General features: G+C 33.8%; 2 protein-coding genes across 2 annotated transcripts; one reads left to right on the forward strand and one right to left on the reverse strand.

Annotated features, from left to right (window-relative positions):
* Nucleotides 1-382: 382 nt before the first annotated feature.
* Nucleotides 383-4,855, reverse strand: LOC114729418 (E3 ubiquitin-protein ligase AIRP2). The gene is made up of 5 exons (XM_028916425.1): nt 4,412-4,855; nt 2,538-2,700; nt 1,507-1,573; nt 1,079-1,316; nt 383-711 (listed from the first exon to the last, which is right to left on the reverse strand). Exons 1-5 carry the CDS (start codon nt 4,501-4,503, stop codon nt 498-500), a joined length of 774 nt encoding a protein of 257 aa, XP_028772258.1. The 5' UTR covers nt 4,504-4,855; the 3' UTR covers nt 383-497.
* Nucleotides 4,856-10,711: 5,856 nt separating this feature from the next.
* On the forward strand, nt 10,712-20,580 carry LOC114729408 (myosin-9-like). The gene is given in 10 exon segments (XM_028916412.1): nt 10,712-10,965; nt 11,051-11,316; nt 11,458-11,706; nt 11,782-15,789; nt 16,470-16,611; nt 16,614-17,288; nt 17,401-18,047; nt 19,064-19,211; nt 19,283-19,364; nt 20,179-20,580. Coding segments are annotated over 9 exon segments (6,276 nt in total). The 5' UTR covers nt 10,712-10,965; nt 11,051-11,094; the 3' UTR covers nt 20,282-20,580.
* Nucleotides 20,581-21,687: the final 1,107 nt, after the last annotated feature.

A 21,687-nucleotide genomic window follows, 5' to 3' on the forward strand; every position in this document is an offset into this window, starting at 1 on the left:
TTTTCCATTATTAAATTCAGTATTTCCATGCGTTTCTAGCTATATCATCCTCTCCTCGGCAGATAACTTCTTTGCAGTACCAAAAAAAGCCTTTAAGCCCTCCTCAAGTGAAAAACTTAAAAAAAAAACAAAACATGTGATATATATTATAAGCAAATGATTTATCTCGCTTCATGTACGAGTAAATAAGAGAAAATCAAACATGGATATATATTTATTATATGAACACTAATTTCATAGGGAAGGGCACTCATATATATATATATATAGAGAGAGAGAGAGAGAGAGATTCTCACAGAACCCAGGTTCCCAAAAAGCTGAGTTACAAAGCATAAACCCGGAGAATAATCTCATATTCTCACTGAAAAATTAATACATGTGATGGGAGACCTGAAAATATATATATATATATATTGATGATGATTAATGGGACCGAAGAAGAAAACTGGTATTATATATATACAGATAATAATGAAGAGAGAGAGGGAGAGAGGGAGTCAAAGCATGTAGTTGAAGAGGAAGAGATGAGGAGGAGGATCGTGAGAAAGAAGAGGGAGGGATTCCATGTAAAGATAGAAGCGTGTGAGGTTGTCTTTTGCCACTGTGACTCTGTCAGCCACTTCTCTCTCGTCTATCACAACCCACAGATCTCTTGAACTCACCCTCTTCAGGCTTCCTCTGCAGAACGGGCATGACTCTGATCTCACATTCCTGCACACATTCTTGTTCATCATTTACTGCCTTGGTCCCACTCAACCATCCACATTCTAGATTAATATTTTTAAATAAAATATTCATTTTAAAAAAATAATAATAATTAAGAGATTATTTTTATTTTAGATCCTATATCTATTAAAATAATTATTCTAGAAATAAAACAAGAAAGATATTAAATCCGGACGGTCTAGATGAGATGAACAACCAAACTTGTTCCCACCAAAACTAGTTTTGGTTACTAACTTAATTCACATGTTATTTGCTTTTTTTTTGGAACCTTTTAAAATGTGAAATATCAAATATTTATACTCAGATACTATTTTCAGTTTTAAATATAAGATTTAGTTTGTAGTGTAATTACCAGTCATGGAAGCAGGTGATGCACAAGGAATGGCCACAATTAGGGAGGACCATGATCATGCTCATCTCCATGCAGATTCCACATTCATCATCTCTCAACTCTTGTTCTTTATTTTCTAACCCTTTCTTATTTGGGCTCTTTCTGCTCACAACTTGATGTGTTCGATTATTTCCTTTATCTTTAGCTTCTTGTGCTTTTAACTCCCCTTCAAGTAGCCTCAGTGATGGGTATATTACACCTGTAAGGCCACAAAAATATCAATATATGTATGAAATATATCTAATTTTTAATTTTTTTACTTTCATTTTGCATGTTAAACAGACCCTTATTAAGAACAATTGAAGCTGGTAATAAATCACAAAGAGAGCAAATTAACAGGAGAAGGTGAGAAAAAGTTGGGCAAAAAGAGGAAGAAAAGTTGTCATTACCGTAAAAATCCTTGAGGGAGGCTTTTCTTTCTTTGGAGGATAAGGACGGCAATCCATCTCCGTACACCTGGACCACCAAACCAATGAGAACATAATGAATGAAAAAAATTCACATGTCCTTAATTGCTTAGCAAGAGAAGAGGGAAGTCGTTGAAAAGTCCAAGATTACAAAATAAATTCTTCAAATGTAGTTAAGGAGTTATAATCTTCCTTCAATAGACAGCACATTTTCAGTTATATACAGATATCGTAATTTCTTTTTTAATATAAGAGTTAATTTGATATTCAATTTGATTTTAAATATAAGATCCTAATTCATATTTATCTCTTATATTTATTTATTTTTTCAAAATATAGTTACACATGTTAAAAGTTTCATTAAATAATATTTCTGGCTAATACACACAGTAAGTAAGAATATTTTAAGAAAGATAACATATATTTATTGTAAATACTTAACTTAACAAATTTGTCTAATTTACTCAAATTAGTTAACAAGTTCTTATATTAAAAATCGACAGTAGTAATATTTTATTTTACATATAATTGTAAATATATTACACAACTGCGAGAGAGTCGCACTCATTAAAAGTAATTTACACTCGAGTTCTTAAATAAGTCTAGCCATCTTTGCATAATTATTTTTTAAATTAGGAACTATTGACTTAAGAGGAAAAAAACCACTAAATATATAAACTCAAGTAGCCAGATTTTTCACTATGTATATTACTCTCTCAATCATTAAAAGCAAGAGTTACTTGAGATATTTGTTTTAACTCTAAATATAAGACATTATTCGTTGCTTCTCAAATTCATAACTTTTCTCAAATTATCTCGATTGATATGATCCGCATATTAAAAAGAGTTTCTATTAATGTGATAGTATTTATATGAATGATTAAATATAATAATATAAATCAACACATATTTTTGTAAATAATTCATTTTTTAAGATATATGTAAATTAATTATCTGACTAAATAAAAAAAGACAAATAAGGTGAAAATAAGGGTAGGAGAAATAATAATAACCTTGTAAATGAGGATGTGAAATAAGCCAAGAGAGGTGGGGAGAGAATCGGTACAAGTGAAATCCATCCATTGGATCAAATGAAGGAATAAAGGAGCCAAAGGACTGTATGATAGTTTCATCTGAATGTGGTCCCCTCCATAACCTCTTGGCAGTGATGCCGCCCTGTAATTTTTTGTTTTTGTTTTGTTTTTTTTTTTCAAAGATATCATCAATAATAGCACATATAATTATATAAACATTAATTAAATTTCATGTTTGCAAAAGTATATTGTAATTTTTTTGGCCAAAAAAATACATTGTAATTAAATCATGAAATTTTCAAATTAAATAAATATTAAACTTCACAATAATTTAAAATTAAATCACATAACCATTAAACCCTAAACCCTAATAATTAATTATATATAAACAGTCAAATTACACAAGAAAAAAAGCCAGGCCACGTAATTTAGCCATACATATTTGTAGAAGTAGATGAATAGAAGTACATTGGTATATATGAAATACTACTCTCTTTGGTTTTTTTTTTTTGGAGAACTCTCTCATTGGTTCTTTTTATAAGAAACTACTAACTAATTCACACATATCAATAAAAACAGTATAAATCATTAAAATTATCATAAAATTCAAGTGATTTTTAATATCATCCTCCTTAACTATATTAAATTCCAACATCATACTCGTAATTTCTATTCCCTCACTGCCCTTATTAAATATGGCCATGTAATATTTGATGCTCATTGAAACTATCATGGTGTCTTATAAAAAGGATCAAAAATTTGTTCTAGAGGGTATTTCTCTAGTTTTATTTATAAGTCGCCTTTAATATATTTCACACAGGCTAAGAAAAACTTTAAATTTTATTAACTCTTATTTAAAATTCAATAATTTTTTAACTTTATCTCTATTTAAAGTGCATCATACTTCATGTAAACAAAACACAATAATAAATGAAAGATAAAATTGTACATTCATATAAAAAAATTTTCTTAATACCTTATAAATAGGATCAAAAAATATTTTTTCTCTTTGTTTTACAAATAAGACTAAAGGAGTATTTTATAATAAGGACCATATGGAGTATAATTTATTCCAATATTTATGAAAATGAACAATAATTTTTTTTTAACCTGAATGAACATTTTACAGACTAAATTTTTAGCTGGAACCTTATCTTGCCAATTCATGAAGCAAACAATTACTTCCGCGTTTGTTATCAATTTCTCTATTTTCTTTTCCTCCCCTCAGAAAATTCAATTATTGAGCTCTAAAATGTTACTATTTCTGAACAACGGTAAAAACTTTTGACTCCAACTAACTTTTAAGAGTCCAAAAATCAGTTTGGAGCTTCTCAACTGCATTCCAAACAGGCCCTTACGTATGCAACCGGGCTCACAATTTCTTTCTGAAACACAATTTTCTTGAAGAAAGGAAAATGCAAAAACCTTTTTCTTAGGGGTAAATTTTCGTGCAAATTTAACTCATGTGCCTAACTAAACAACAAAATCTGTGTGATTAATGACGTTACATATTAAATGGGGATGTATAAAGCCAAAAAGGAAATTATAATTGCTGGAGATATATTATGAGAAATTAACCTGTACTTTCATTTCAGCGGGCAATATCACAGTCCCATTTTCTAATCCCAGGGTTAAATCCTCTTCCAATATTAATTTTCCCCATAATGCCCCTATCATAAATTGGGATTGAACTATGTGTTAATTAAGTAGATAATGCATAAGAAATTAAGCAATGCTACTTTAATTTCATGAATGATAACAGAATATGGCCTGTTTTCCCAGAACACCCAGAAAACAAGAACAAGAATGAAAGAAGAAGATGAGAGATGAAGAAGGAGAAGAAGAAAACTCACAGGATATTGGCATGCTGAATATCAGCTTCGAGAGCCACAATAGAATCTCTTAAAGAAGAAGAAGAAGATTTATGGGGATGATTCTGCCACATTATCAAGCCCCCAGCAACAAAAGAAGGATAGTTCTGTTCTCTCTCTGCAAAAAGTCTGAAACTTTATGCCAAATAGAGAGACCCCACAGAGAGAGAGAGAGAGAGAGAATGGGTTCTGCTGTGTATATATGGAAGGAAGCTTAGGGGAATATAGGGGAGAGAGAGAGAGAAGGGGATATGTGCCTGTATAAAAAGCAGAGGAGGAGGAAGAAGAGGAAGAGGAAATTGACGAAGAAGTTTGCTTAATGATCAGAGATATGGAGCCTGTAAGGAAAGAAAAGGATGCCTTCTCTTTCTGTCATTAATGATCTCCTCACCTGCTTTCCTCCTTTCGGTTTCATTAACCCTTCTCTTTTAGAATGTCTCTTCTGCAATCTACCATGTCTTCGCTGCGAATCTACACGTATTCATCCTTACACACGCCTTCATTTTCAACTACTTCTTTTCTTAATCAAAATTATAATAAAAATTTTACGCAGTAATTAACGATAATTTTTCACTTTTAGCCATTTATTACAACTAGGAAGAGTATTTTCCAATCATATTATTTAATAATTATAAAATACATAATTTTTATAAATTTAAAACATATTTAATGATTTAACTAATATTTCTTCGCTTGTTAAAAAGTTTAACTAACATATTATAGACCAGTATTCTTGTATAATAATTTTTATTTAATTACAATATTATATTGTACAGATAATTAATTATAGGTTAGTTATAGGTTTGTTGGCCAAAAATAATTAATTATGGGTTTTATTTTTTAAAAATAATAAATTTAAAATTTGAACCTTTTTAGCAACAGTATATTACTTTTTTTTTTTCCATGGTTGATCTGTGAGCAAATTACGATGCACATTCCATGGCAGATATTTTCCCCACCAAATAAAATATCCTACCAATTGTTGGAAAATATATAAGTTAGATCGATTTTTTCTATGCGTTCATTCATATATTTAGAGAGGGAGTGTACAGAAAAATGTGACATTATATATCATTATTACGCTTCTATATATATATATATATATATATATATACAGTTTTTTCAATATAAGTATATGATATTAGCTACCATGATGTCAGATTACCACATTGTGAAATATAATTTAGGGTAACTCTCATAACATGATTTTTTTTAATTTACAATATTCAAAATTTTGCTCTCATTTATAGAAAATTGATTCTCTTCTACTCAACCCAATCACCCCTGGTTATATAAATAAATATATATAGATATTAAACTTTGTATTCAATAAAATATACATAGAAACATTTCAAGTTCTTAAAAACATAAAAACTAGCGAATAATAATTATAAAATTATAAAAATAAATAAGACCTAATTACCATATTAGATGGTTTGGAAACTTAAGTTTTTATTTTATCAGAAAATTATATGAGATGAGATTTGAATTAATTTTGGAGTAGGAGTACTACAATGAACTGACTGAGATCAATTTGGTGATTTGTTTTTTTTTTTGTCTAGAGTATCCTCCCACCCAAACAGTGAAAGATTAATTTCTCAGAATACTATCAGGCGTTAGGGAATTCTCACAATATTTGTTCCGTACCCACCGAACACCCCTCTCAATTTGGTGATTTGTTAGTTGGGGTTGAGGTTCACTAATAGTGTTTTTGACTTTTTTAGTGTGTAAGTCCAAAAAATAAATAAATGTTGGTTCAACTTTTGTGTTCATTTCTAATGCTCAATATTCAAATGGTGCCCCTGCCAGCTGCTGCCGACTATTTCCATTATTATTTTCTTCCGTGAAATCTGTTGCCACTTGGCCCTTCCGCGGAATTGACTATTTCCACTTTCGGCCACTATCTTATCCAATAAAGTTACATTCTTTAGTGGGATCTTGAATAGTCAAGCTCTCACAATTAATTAATCAAATGCTTTTACTTACCAGTCCCTCGTGTCTTAAATATTACATATTTCTCTAATCCTATTTATAAAATAATTTTGACTTATTTTATTGGAATTAAGAAAAATTTTAAATATAATAAATATAATGAGGTAACTTATATTACCAAAAAAACTCATCTGATCTTAAATATAAGACTTATTATGTGGTGTAATTTTAGACTATAATAAAATGAGTCTGATATTTAAGATTGGATGAGTACTTTCTCTCTAGCTTATAATAGGACCCGAGGAGTATAATTTTTGGATAGGCATGGTTCTATTTATAACACGTATTTAAAGGATGTTTGAATTTTAAAAACACTTTTTTTAATTTTTGCCTCATTGACTTTATATTATATCACCATATTAATTACTTTTCACACATTTTTTCGGCTCCTCTATCTCTCATTCACTCTTGTTACCAATAAGAGTATTTTTTAAAAATAAAATACATTTTTATATTTATTATTTATAACTAATTTTTATCACATTTTTTTATCTGCATAATTTGATTATATGTACCTTATATAGGGGTTCGAAGGCAGTATAAAATAAGGCTGAATGGTAAAAATCTTAATATCTCTTGAATAAAATATCCAGCTCAAACATTATGAGTGAAAAATATATTGAGAGAGCCTTCTAAATAAAAAATTGTGGATGATGGATAGTTTGTAAAAAAGAAAAAAAAGGGCAATTGATAATCAAATTTCTAAACAATTTATAATATAACTTTGAGTTAATACAGTTTTGGTTCTTTAAATTTATTCTAATTTTGGTTTTAGTCTCTTAAATTTCAAATCGTAAGTTTTAGTGATTCAATTTTTTATTTAAAATATTAATATTTATAAATTAATTAAAAAACTTAGACTATTTTATCTTGAGATTTGAGAGACTAAAACGATAATTTTAAACTTAAAAAATTAAAACTAAAATAAAAATAAATTTAAGCCGTCAAATATTACATTAATCCTGTAGCTTTTGTATAGATATCACCACCCCGTTCCCCCGGTCTGAGGCCTCCCTCACCTGCCCCAGGGCTCCACCTCCTGAAATGATGGTCCCAATAATTCCAAGGCCACCATGAGTGGAAAATTTTCCACACCTTTTAAATAAATTTTTATTTAAAACCTTATAAACAAAAAAAAACTATTGAGAGAGTTTCTCTCAATTAAATCTTGACTCAATTTGAATTTAAATTAATATCAAAATATGTTGTTATTCATAATCAAGTTTCTAAATATTTTACATGACTTATGTAAAATTGCGTATAATTTTTTTTAGAATTTAAGTTGTATATAAATCGTATTTTATATTTAAAACACGATGACAAAGTCCTTTAAGAATTTGAACTATTGAAGATAATATTTCAGTGCTAAAAAAAAAAGAAGATAATATTTATTATGTTTAGTTAATATAGGATATCAATCTTCGTTGTATATCTTATTCAATATGTTTTTCCAAATTATCTTCATTAATCTTATTTTTTTAACTATCTTCATCTCATAATTTAAACCCTCATTAAAAGAGGGACATGGCATTGTTTGGATGGAATGTTTACTTTTGAGCGAGTTAATTTTGGATTAAGGTGCATCTAGGACATAAGTACTTTTTTTATATGCATTTATACTCTAAAGTATTTAGTAATAAGTAATTCTTAAAGTACTCCTCTGGTCCTAAATATAAGACTCCTTTTGTAATGTAATTTACACTACGAAATGAGTCTTATATTTAGAACCGGAGGAGTTTTTTTTCTTAAGCGAGTCCAATATCTTAAAAAAATACTAAAACAACACTTTAGGTGCAAGTTCTTGATCGGTAAATGACAAGATTAAGATTGCTCGTGCTGTTGCTCCTAAAAAGATCAATACTTTAAGAATAAAATTATATTATAAAATATTCTAAATTGATGAACACATCTTTAAAAAAATATTTCAAGATTCTGAATAAATATTTTAGGGTGTGAGATGACAAAGTAATTCATAGTGTTGAACGCACCAAATCCCATTAATCCTAAACATTACATTTATTATGATGCTTGTGATGAAAAAGCAGGTGGGCATTGTATTCAGAAGGTGTTTTTCAGAAAACTGGCTCCATTAAATATGCTCTCTCTTTACAGTTTGCACCAGAAAGTTTCATAACTCACCCCCCGCATCACATCTATCCAGTGATGAACCCAGCCCCACGCTCAAAACCGTCCAACCAAAAATTCTCAACCCCCACCCCCCAAAAAAAACCCAAAAAAAAAAAGTTTCAATTTCCCTATTTTCTCCAAGTTAAGGTCTTTTTGGAATTTGCTGTTTTTTTGGGGGGTTTTAACAAGGTCCGAATGTGTTTTATATATGACCCAAAATTTAGAAGACAAATCTTATTATTAATGACTCCGAATGTTATAAAATTTTGAAAAAAAATCACGAAAAGAATAATTATTAGATTTCAAAATTTCAAATCTCACACTTGCAAAGAATATAACCACCTTTGAAAAGCAAATGACAATATATTTTTATAGTAATTCCTGATTTGAAAATTTTAAACTCAACGGTCTTTTTTTTTTGAAAATTTTTTCTAAAATTTTTATAAATTTGAAAGAATTAAAAATTAAAAATTTTAAATTTGAATTGTTGTTATCAGATTTTGAATGGTAGGAATCATAACAAGCACACTGAATGAGAATTCTTGTTCATTAACTTTGGAAGAAGGTGGTGGGAATGGAACCCAATTCAAAAGACATATAAATGTCACTTACTGTCTCAAAATTATAATATGGATGAAAACGATCATGCTCTCTATAATTTCAGGCAAAAACACTCCTCATCTTCATCCTCTCCATGAAAGCGCTTAATGACAATGGTGGCTCAATGTTTGACAACCGACGGCAATAGGCTTCAGCCGCGGCAAAAGTTTAATGAGGTTTGAATTACACGTGTTTTTTCATGTTCATGTGATATTCCCCTATTTATAAGGGAATTGTTGGATTTTCATTTTATTCCACCGTATAAAAGAATTAGAGGAAGTTATTATTGTAATTAATGAATATGTGGTTCCACGGTATTTTAAGAAGGATCACACCTATTTATTATAATAACTAACTTAATAAACTTTTTAAATTATGACGAATATCATTTTTTTATTGTAAAATTTTAGAAAAGGGGTTAGACTCATCCACCATCCAAAGACAGGGCAACTAATACTTGATTCACTGGGGCCTGACCTTATGGGCAAAAAAACATGACAAGCAAGCTTTTTTTTTTTTTCCTGACCTAATAAATGGCACTCTTCAGGATCAAACCCCTTCTTTTTAATGAGAGAGCCCAATCTTTTCACCAGCTGAATCCATAGATGAGGGGTATGATGAACATCATTTTTACACTAAACTCCGGTCCCCCATACAACAAACTCCCATCTTTTAATTCAACAAGATCATCAAAAGGAAGACGGGAGTTCAAACACATATAATAGAAGCACTCCACTTTTCTTTTCCACCACTTCTATCCACTTCTCATTTTTTTCATTTTAAACATGAGATTAAAATTTAGGTTTTATATTTTATAAAATTGTTAATAAAATATTATTTTTTAAAAAATAAAATAAAATAACTAAATTTTAGCCATGATAATTTAAAATAATAATACAAGTATTTTATAAATAGATAGGGATAGAGAACAAAGAAAGTAGAGAGACTTTTTTTCCAATAAGATATTCACAATTCCCAGAGTTATTTTCTCAATACTATACACAAAAAGCGCCGAAGCAATTTGGACGTGACCGTTGATAATGGAACATGTTCACACATCATAGACGGACATCACTGGAACGTAATTACTTTTAGACCAAAGAAAATACTCTTCCGATTCTAAACATAAACATAAGAACTTTATATATCCAGAAGAGAACTAATTACTATTGCTTCTAACATGAGAAAAGGTAAAATAAGATCGAATCTTTGGTTGGATTGGGGTAAACACTTTTATTAACTTGGGTGTGATCATATCAACAGTAATGCAAAGTAAGAACTTCAACATTAAGTCTATCAACAGTAATGCATTCAAGTGTGCCTGGACTCTCATAGTGGAACGAGCTCTGATCACTTATTAGATGCGAGGTTTTGAGTTCGATTCTATGAGAACGTTAAAAACATCCTAAGAAGATGAGGCATTTCTAATTGAGCTAGAGATTGGCTTGAAACGAACTTCTCTTACATCATTTTTAATTTAATATTTTAATTTGATTTTGTTGGGGAAAAAAAAAGCTTCATCCAAGTGATCTTGTTGTGCGATAGTAATTCAATGGAGTATAAATCGAATTAAAAATTTCTCAGAAAATAGACGACACTTTTGTGATATCACCTGCGGATCTGATCTCTTGGGTCTTCGAAATTATAACTTCCAACTGTTCCTGTTTTGACTGTGTGAATTCAGCAACAAAGTCAACGACGAGTCACAGCTTTATCTGTTATCACGATCTGGTGGTGCCACCCAACGTTAACGTTCGATTCCACACCCCTAATTCCGGTTCTTACATCATTTTCGGCGAACCAATTTTAGGGTTTCGGTAGTTTGTTTTTTCTCTGCCTGGTTAACTTTAAAATTGAGTCTTGGCTTTGGATTCTAATTGTGTAGGGATTTCCTTTTTGCAGATCCGAATCTTGTTTCGGTGGCGATTCGATTATGACCGTTTGAAATGGCTGAGAATAACGTTGCAGAACAGCCGTTGGAAGGTCATGGAGCTACCGAGCAAGGGATTGAGGGGAACCTTTCGGATTTTAGTGCATCCACAGCTGCTAATTCAGTGGAACAATCAAATGGAGTTAGCGAATTACCATTCGAATCCACCACTCACACTCATCATGACGACGTTACGGTGGCCACACTTCCCGAGAACGCACTGGAAACAATGAATCAGGTAGTGATGATGTCAATCAAGTTTTAATTTATTATATTCTTTTGGAGATGGAACATCAATTTTCCTTACATCTTTATCCCCTGGCTAGCGCATTTTGAGCATGCTAACATTCATAATGGGATTTTTGGGCGTCCTGAACAGGGAGACCACGATGATGCTAAATCTAGTGAGGATACTGCGAGAGATGATATGTTTGTTGATTGCCCAGATGAGTTAGGCACGTTTGATGGCAGGCAAACTGATATTAAGGAAGAAACAGATGCTGGAGAAAGTAGACTGAACTTGGAAGAAGATCAGCGGATTCATTTCGGTAAACCGGACAATGGGGCAGGAGATGAATCAGTGGCGAAGACGGTTGCTGAGAAAGAAAGTAATACGCGGGAATATAAGGTTCGGCTTATAAGGTTAACACCGGCTTTTGCAGGTGCAGTTTATTCTCAATTAATGATCGTTTCTGTGATGCAGGAAGAGCAAGAAACCGTTGCCCGAGGAGTATTTGATATTTATTGTCAACTAAAGGCTCTGTCCTGGCAACAGTCATTGCCAGATGAAGCTGAAGCTGGAGGGATGGATAAGGAGGCTCAACTGGCTGAGATTCCGTTAAAGAAGATGATCAAAGAATGTTTGGAATTTGTAAGAACAACTAAAGAGGAACGATCCAGTGCTGAGGCAACTATTAGAAATCTGCATGCTGTTCTTTCTGATAAGGATCACCAGATAGAAAATCTCAATACAAAGGTTACTGAGTTATTGGTCTCCCATGATGACTCAGCTCAGAAGACTCTGGAATTATCGTCAGAGATTGATATTGTAGTAGATAGAATAATGTCCTCTCTTGCAACAGTTGTGAGTCAAGACCAACTTCTAGATAATACTATTCGTGGAAAAATAGTTCATATTGAGGAAGGCACTGCATTATTAACTGCAAAATATAATAACATTCTTTCTGAAATTTATCAACTTGGGCATTCCTTCTCTGAGGTTGGGTTGGATGCTAGGTACGAGGAACAGGGGAACACACTTGCTGCTGCTCGTGGTGGATTATTGGAGTTCAAAAGAAAGGAAGCAGAATTGGGTGAAAGACTTGCTCACCTAGAAGGCGAGAATCAGAAACTAATGGATGAGCTTGACAAGGAAAGGGTGATGATAGGAACATTGAATGCAGAAATTGGAAATATGAAAATAGAACTTGAGCAGGAAAAGGTTAAATGTGCTAATACCAAAGAAAAACTTGGTATGGCTGTGACAAAAGGAAAGGCATTGGTACAGCAGCGGGACTCATTAAAGCAATCTCTGGTGCAAAAGTCCAGTGAGTATGAGAAATGCTTGATTGAGTTGCAGGAGAAGTGTGCTGAGCTAGAAGCTTCTAGAATTACCAAGAATGAGTTGGTTCAAAGTGAAAATTTGGCTGCATCCCTGCAGAATTCATTACTACGAAGTAACACAATTATTGAGCAAGTCGAGAAAATCTTGTCTCAGACTGAATCTGATACTCCTAATTTGGATATGTTGGAGAGGTTAAGTTGGATTGTGGATGACAGAGATGCCCTCAAGAGTGCGTTCCGAGAGTTCTGCAAATTGAAGGATGCTCTATCTCTGATAAATCTACCAGAATCTGTCTCATCATCTGATTTGGTGTCTAAGATAAATTGGCTGGGTAACTCTTATTCTAAGGCCATGTATGATACAAATATTCTGCAGGAAGAAATCTCTACAATTAAAGAAGAAGCCCGCAACTGTGTTGATTTCTTGAGTGCATCCCTTTTGTTAGAATCACTGGAGAAAGATTACTATCAGTCAGAATTCACTGAGTTGAGATGCGATTATGAAGAGATTATTGAAATGAATCATCGGGTTTTGGGGGAGAAGGAACAGATTGTGAAAATGGTAGTTGAGCTTTCTGGCTATAACATGAAGGCTGAAGAAATTGATGTTTCTCCTGACACATCTATGATTATTAACCATTGCTTTCAAATGATAAAAGAACAGAGTGGTCATTTCTCTAGGTCATCTCATATTGATACGGATTTAATTGAAAGAATTCAAAGTCACTTATATGTTAGGGATCAGAGGCTGATGCTCTGTGAGGATATACTAGAAGAAGAGGTGGTGATTAGATCAGAGGTGAATAAACTGGCAAATGACTTGAAAACAGCTTCAGATGAAATTCATGTGCTGAAAGCAGAACAGAGTTCTCTACAGAAAGATCTTGACCGATCAGAGGAGAAGTCTGCTATTCTTAAGGATAAGTTATCCATGGCAGTTAAGAAAGGGAAAGGATTGGTTCAAGATAGGGAAAATCTAAAAAATCTTATAAATGAAAAGAACTTGGAGATTGAGCAGCTAAAGCTTGATTTGCAGAAGCAAGAATCTGTAGTTTCTGAGTACAATGACCAGGTTAATAAATTGTCCGTTGATGTAGAAAGCATCCCAAAATTGGAGGAAGAGCTTAAATCAGTAAAGGGTGAAAGGAATCACTTTGAGCAGCTCTTGTTACATATCAATAAATTGTTACAGAGAGCGGTAGAGTCTATTGATCAGATTCATCTTCCTGTTGATTCAGTTTTTGAAGAACCTCTTGAAAAGGTGAAGTGGCTTGCTGGATTTGTCAGTGAATGCCAAGATGCAAAGCTACATGCTGAGCAAGAGCTGAAGCTAGTAAAAGAGGGAGCCAATGACCTGGAAAGCAAATTAGCAGAAGCCCAAGCAACTGTAGAATCCCTTAAACAAGCATTGTCTTCTGCAGAGAACAATTTTTCTCTATCAGCTGAAGAAAAAAGGGAGTTAGAACTTGGGAAAGCTGAAGTTGAGGAGGAACTACGTAAAGTGAGAGAAGCACATGCTATTCTTTCCAGTGAGAAAGAGTTGGCTCAAACTGGCAGAGCTGCTGCGGAGATTGAGCTAGAGAGAGTTCATGAAGAAGTTGCCAGGTTGACAAGCAAACTAGCAGAGGCCAGTACAACCATAAAGGACTTGGAAGATGTGGGCGAGTCTACTATGTCACTTAGAGCTGCATTATCTCAGGCAGAAAAAGATATTGCTGTGCTTTCCAATGAGAAAGACTTGGCTCAAACTGGCAGAGCCACTGCAGAGACTGAGCTCGAGCGAGTTAAAGAAGAAGCCGCCAGGTTGACAAGTAAACTAGAAGAGGCCAGCACAACCATAAAGGACTTGCAAGAGGCTGTTGAATCTACTTTGTCACTTAGAAATGCTTTATCTCAGGCAGAAAAAGATATTGCTGTTCTTTCCAATGAGAAAGACTTGGCTCAAGCTGGAAGAGCTGCTGCTGAGACTGAGCTAGAGGAAGTTAAAGAAGAAGCTGCCAGGTTGACCAGTAAACTAGAAGAGGCCAGTGCAACCATAAAGGACTTGCAGGGGGCTGTTGAATCTACTTTATCACTTGGAAGTGCATTATCTCAGGCAGAAAAAGATATTTCTGTTCTCTCCATTGAGAAAGAGCTGGCTCAAACTGGTAGAGCTGCTGCAGAGACTGAGCTAGAGAGAGTTAAAGAAGAAGTTACCAGGTTGACCATCGAACTAGCAGAGGCCAGCACAACCATAAAGAACTTGGAAGGGGTTGGAGAGTCTACTGTGTCACTCAGAGCTGCATTATCTCAAGCAGAAAAAGATATTGCTGTTATGGCCAGTGAGAAGGAGTTGGCTCTAACTACTAGAGCTGCCACGGAGACTGAACTGGATAAAGTTAAAGAAGAAGCTTCCAGGTTGGCTAGTGAACTAGCTGAGGCCGGTGCAACCATAAAGAACTTTGCGGACGTAGGTGAGGCTACAATGTCACTGAGAGCTGCATTATCTCAGGCAGAAAAAGATATTTCCGTTCTTTCTAATGAGAAAGAGATGGCTCAAACCGTAAGAGCTGCTGCAGAGACTGAGCTAGAAAGAGTTAAAGAAGAAGCTGCCGGGTTGACGAGCAAGCTAGCAGAGGCCGGCACAACCATAAAGGACTTAGAAGATACACTATCTCAGGCTGAGAGTAGTGTCAATGCATTGAGAGAAAAATATGATGCTGACCAAGTTGTTAAAACCAAAATGGAGAGTGAGTTGAAGAAGCTGCAAGATGAAGCTGAGCATCAGGCTAGCAAATTGATAGATGCCTCTGCAACTATAAAAACACTGGAAGATACATTGTTGAAGGCACAAAATAATATCTCTGTCCTGGAAGATGCAAATAAAACTGCTAAAGAGGAGATATCATCAGTCAATTTCAAGTTAAATTCATGCTTGGACGAGTTATCTAGAACGAATGGTAGCTCGGAAAACAGGTCTATGGAGCTCATAGGACTTATAAATGATCTTATCGTGCTTTTGAAAGATAACATTTTACTTCCCAAAGTAGAACAGTGCTTTGCGACAAAGTTTGAGGCTTTAAAGGATATGGATCTAATTCTGAACAAAATAAGGGACTATCCTGTTGGCATGACTGCCAAAGATACTGGAAGACACCATATTGTGGAGGTAGTACTTCCTCCTTTGCTCTCCATTGCTTCTTTTTCATGCATGCTATTCTGGTTATGAACTCCATGTATGCTATTCCTTTTCTCTACGTCACTTCTTGTTTCATGCATGCTAGTGCTATTCTGGTTATGACCTTCATGTACGTGGCACTTGAGGCTTTACATATGGTACTAGGCTTGGAGGTGGAATACAATCTTGTTAGACAGAATTATATATACTTTCATGTGTAGCAAGTGATTAAGATGGAAATAATGGAATATTATAGGAAATACTAGCGTTAGAAGAATTTTTTTCCTGTCTTTTCATTTATTGTACTCTCTTATTATGGGCTTACTATAAATAGCTCCTGAGAAAAGTACGTTAGGAGACTCCAGACCAGACTAGTTGAATTTTCAAATGCTATTATTTACTTTCTATCCCAACTTCTCAATTTTTTTGTTTCTCAACTTCCTCCTTCCATCTTTTTCTCTGTTTCTCCCTTTTCTCCTTTCTTTTCCCATTTTCTTTTTGTTCTGAACCAGATTAATAAACAATGAATTAGAGGAGTAGAGGAGTACTTAGTTGAGAATTGCATGATGTTTTCATAGATCAGTACTTATGTTGTTTTGAAGTTTTTAGTTCTGTCTATCTGTATATTACTTTGGCACATGTTTCTTAATACTCCATCTTGCTTATTCCAGGAAGATCCCTTGGTGAGAAAAGCATCCTTTGGTGGCATTGAGAATTATGATGTTGAAGTGGACAGTAGAGTGATGAATGGCACTGATATTGACGATGTGATTTCACAATTTGGAAACATTGTGAAAGGGTTTCGGCTGAGAAACAAAATATTGCAGATAGGTTTGATGATTTTTCTGATTCTATTGATAAGTTTATTTCTCTTCTTCAGACAAAACTACTGGAAACAGAGACTGATGTAGTAAGTATCCTTGAGCACTTGGAAACCCTTAAAGACGAAGTAAATGCTGGGGAAAGTTTAAAAGCAGAACAGGAAAATACTATTGCCACTTTGCAGAATGATATCACAGTCCTGTTTTCTGCTTGTGCTGATGCTTCCTGTGAACTTCAATCTGTAGTTCACGAGAACCTTGTGGAACCTGGTTCTGTTTTTGAGACAATGAACCTTGATGCAGATGTACTGCCCAAGTATAATCAGAACAGCAAATACATGGATACTGCACGGAAGTTGATATCTGCTAGTAGGAAAGCACAGTATTTGATTCGAAATTTTGAATCCCAAAGTAAGAAATTAGACAGAACGGTTGAAGATTTGCAGAATCAGTTGAAGGAAAATAGAGCTGCTTCTGAAGAGGTCATAAGAGAAAGAGACCTTAGTCAAAACAGAGTTTTGCAACTGGAGTCTGATATCCAAGTATTAAAAAAATCATGTAGTGAGCTGAGGAATAACTTAGAGGGTTATCATGCCCTAGAAGAAACATTAAAGGAAAAAGAAAAAGAGATATCATCATTGAACAGTGCTTTGTCAACAAAACAAGGAGGTAAACGTCAAAATCTTTATTGATCTGATTATTTGCTAATACTTCGTTTATTTTTTCATTGAATTTGCAGATGTTGATTCACCTGTTTATGATTTGATGTGTTTTATTTCAGAGGCAGAAAACTCCCTTCTCTCAGAATCACAGGTTAGAACTCTCTTTGGTAAGATTGATAGGATCAAAATCCCCTTTTCAGATTCAGCAGAAGATATGGAACCCACTACTTCGGCTCCTGTAAAGAAGCTCTTTAGCATCATTGATAATGTTATTCAGCTGCATCACCAGATGAGTTCTTTGTCCCATGCCGAAGAAGAACTTCAAAGAACCGTTGCAACTAAGGATCTTGAAATTAAACATCTGGAGGAGGAAGTGAAACAGTTTAATTGTAACTGGGAGGACTTGGACAAGGTGAAAAATGAGTTGTCTGGGTGCACCTTTGCTTTGGAAAAAATTCTCGGTATGTTGGGAGCCAGTGATTGGGTTGGAGATACAAAATCTACTGGTCTGAATGAATTGATACCACTATTGGAAAAGCAGGTTATGGCCATTCTTTTAGAATCTGAAAGTGCAAAGTCAAAAGCCACAGAACTTGGTGGGAAGTTGGTTGGAAGTCAGAAACTTATTGATGAATTAACAACCAAGGTTAGATTGCTTGAAGGCTCACTTGATGGTAAGACCTCTCAGACGGAGGTTGTCCAGGAAAGGAGTTTATTCGAAACACCCTCAATACCTGGGGGATCAGAGATATCTGAAGTTGAAGAGGTACTCACAGTTAATTTTAAACTTAATTTATTCGTTGATGCAATAATGGTGCCAGGTCAAGTTATAGAAGTTAAAATGTTTATTCTATGCTCCTTATGCTTGTTAGGTTACTCTAGTGTTTAAATTTAATGGTTAAAACAGAGATATATATATTATTGAAGTTCAAATGTTTTTTCTATAGTACTCCTTATGCTTGTTAGGCTACTCTAGTGTTTAAATCTAATGGTTAAAACAGAGATGTGTGTATATATATATTATTGAAGTTCAAATGTGTATTCTATAGTACTCCTTATGCTTGTTAGGCTACTCTAGTATTTAAATCTAATGGTTAAAACAGATATATATACATATACATACATATATATATATTTATATATATAACAAACTAGGCTTTTAACTCCGGTTTGAACTTCTGTTGAATTGTTAGGCATGACATATTATATTCTTACGAATATATGCACTTATGCACACGCGGTTTCAAGCAATGCTTCTTGTTTGTATGTACAACTGCTGTGTAATTGCTAGCCAACTTGCACACTTTGTTGTTTAAATAACAAAACAATGTTTGATGTAGTGGATCTGGACTAGTTTGTTAACGGCTTATTTGAACTTTCAAAAATTCTGTGTACAGTTGCGCTAATTGGGAATAACATCGATATTTGCAGAAAGCATGTTTTATTGATTCAGTTTAATAGGAAGTTTTTAAGCTTTCTTATGTGTTCTACAAATAAGGGTGCTGTGTTGACATTGGTATTCTGGAATTGTTATTGAGATTTACTGGGCACCATTTGGATGGTTCCAAGTGTTCTTTTCATGTCTCTGTCTTTAGTTTTATATCTCCGTGAGCTTTGTCAATAGAGGAGTTCGCTTCAGATGGTTTCCATTTCCTCATCCTTTCTCAATGCTGATATAACTCGAGATTGCTTGAGATGTTGTGTCGGCTTTAAAATATTGGAATACTTTTATACATTGTGTGAGGAAACGCATATGTAAAATTGTATGTCTTTATTATGCAGGGATCACTTGGCAAGAATGTCATATCTCCTGCCCCATCAGCTGCACTTGTGCGAAATATGCGAAAAGGATCTACTGACCATCTCGCACTTGATATTGACGGGGAATCTAATCGTTTAATCAGCAGTGCTGACGCTGATGAGGATAAAGGTAATTGTAAGTTTATCACACCAGAACTGCTTAACGAAAGCTTGAAGACTCAACTATCTACTGCTATGCAGGTCATGTTTTTAAGTCGCTGAACACATCAGGATTTGTGCCGAAACAAGGAAAGTTCATGGCAGATCGTATTGATGGAATCTGGTAAAGTTCTATATTGTCTAATTGAAGTTTCTGTCAGTGGTAAAGAAAGCATATTGGTAATTGCCTCTTTTAACATTTTATTGGCTAACACAATGCCAATCTATGAACATACGAGGCAGGATCAAGGATGGTAAAACATAGAAGCATGAGCTGTTGGACTAATTCATATCCATTTGCATGATCTTAACAGATGCCCCACAGACAGTCCAAAACAAAATAACGGAGACCCTGCTGTATTTTGTAGTCCAAACTTATCCAGGCTTGAGATTCATTATGGGGGGAAATGATAAAATGCTTCGTATAGTTATATAGTAGAGATATTTGAAAGACAAGTGCCCTCACACTCTTCCTGGTGAAAAGAGTCTAGAGAACCTCAATGATCACATCAACCCGAAAAGTTTAGGCTGATAATGAAGGTCCAGGAATGATTTAATACATATATCTGATGGGTTCTCAACCGTGAGCTTTTAGGACTTGATGTGTAGATGAAACATTGGCTCATCATATTATATACTGAAACTTTAAGGGTCAGGGAATAGCAAGGACCAAATCCGAAAGTCTAAAATACTTGGTCATATAGACTTGGGTACTATGGTAAGAACTTCCTGAATCTTAGACTATAGGCCCCTCCGGTGGTCTAATCTAGTGGTGAGAGTTATGGGTGGCTGCCAAAAACTTTTATGTTCTAACCTCTACCTCAACAAGCACCTGAGACAAAAAATCAAATGGTCAAGTCTAGGAATAATTTAATCAGTATTTAAAACAGACTAAGATGGATTGAAAGACTAAGTTGGGGTTAAATTTCTTCCTGCAGGGTTTCTGGTGGTCGGCTTCTCATGAGTCGTCCCAGGGCAAGATTAGGACTCATTTGTTATTCGCTGCTCTTGCATATATGGCTATTGGCAACAATCTTGTAGGAGCTGGGGATCATCACCTATCTGAACCGTTCAACATTGCTCATTCTGCATCTTCAAATTGTATGATAGCTATACTAATACTTTTTTCCTTGTTTCCTGTCTCTCTTCTAGCTTCTTAATGTAGCCCAACATATTCTTATAGCCATGTATAGTAACCGTTCATTTGATTCTCTGCAGTCACATTTTAGGGATACAGAGAATCTAATCCTATAATATTTGGGGATGATTTTCCCCACATTCTTTGACCTCCGTTATCATAATTTATGAATTCCCTCAATTTGAATATTGAGATTAGATTTTCTTTTGGCCCGATTTTTGAGATTAGTTTAATACTACCTCCGGTCCTTAATATAAGATCTTGTTTGACTTTTATTTTAGTCATAAATATGAGACCCAAATCCACTTTGTCTCTCATATTTATACATTTTTTTCCAAGATAGTATTCCTAACAATGGTAGTTATAACCAATACATTTAATTAGCAAAGATATTTTAAGAAATACAACACATTTATTATAAACAACTAACTTAACTAGTTTTTATAGTTATAATTAGGACCGGAAATAGTATATCAAATTATGATAGGCGATGAAAATCTCTTTGGTGGCTTCCAGTTGGTTTTACCACTTTTCACTCTGCCTTGCATATGTGTTCAGCGTAAAATACAAGGACGCTTCAATTGCCGCTATTAAAATCACATTACTTTACTACGCAGCATACATTTGCAAAGTGTTCAGGGGGTGACTTTCATTGAGCTTTAGAAAAGCATTTTTAATCCGTTTACTGCCAAACACATTTGTTTTTAATTGGATAGGGTTGGCGATGTGTTACGGTCCTCATAATGTATGAAGCGTGTTTTGTTCTGATTTTATATTAACACTTACAGTGATTACATATAAAAGCAACGTTTCTACGTGAACAAGGCATATATTTCAGTAAAAAAAAAAAATTAAAAAAAATCTTACAATTAAAAACTTTAAATTTATTATTGATGATTTTGTTTCAAGCTTTGGCTTCCAAATTAAATTCTTATTGTTTGGAATGCTTTATATAAGATAAGTATATGAGATGAATTTTGTTTCTGTCTTATGAAATGTGAATGATTATTATTGTGATTTTAAACCAGGCCTAAATTTGTTGGTATTATTGATGATTATGATTTGGTTAAGTAGAATGGGTGCAGTATATTTCTTAAGTAGACGGGGAATTCAAATCTCGGATCGGGAAAACAATCATAAAGGAGAGAGATTTTTTATTTGAACTGGTCCTGCTTCAAATCTCTTAAATGCTTGTTTCCATATTTTTAGGGAAAAATATAATAAATATGAATTATAAATCTATTTCACGACTAAGATAAACTAAAAAAAATTGAGAATAAATCCCTTGTTGCAAATTTAATTGGCAAAT

This window comes from Neltuma alba, unplaced genomic scaffold (assembly GCF_004799145.2).
Source record: "Neltuma alba isolate B1F8T4 unplaced genomic scaffold, ASM479914v2 tig00012631_pilon, whole genome shotgun sequence".
In the NCBI taxonomy this organism is placed as follows: domain Eukaryota; kingdom Viridiplantae; phylum Streptophyta; class Magnoliopsida; order Fabales; family Fabaceae; genus Neltuma; species Neltuma alba.

Coding starts and splice junctions, on each gene's coding strand:
- LOC114729418 (XM_028916425.1), bottom strand. CDS start 4,503: ATGTGGCAGAATCATCCCCATAAATCTTCTTCTTCTTCTTTAAGAGAT. Junction 2,701..4,411: donor ATTCAGCATGCCAATATCCT/GTGAGTTTTCTT, acceptor AAAAAATTACAG/GGCGGCATCACTGCCAAGAG. Junction 1,317..1,506: donor CTCCCTCAAGGATTTTTACG/GTAATGACAACT, acceptor GTGGCCTTACAG/GTGTAATATACCCATCACTG.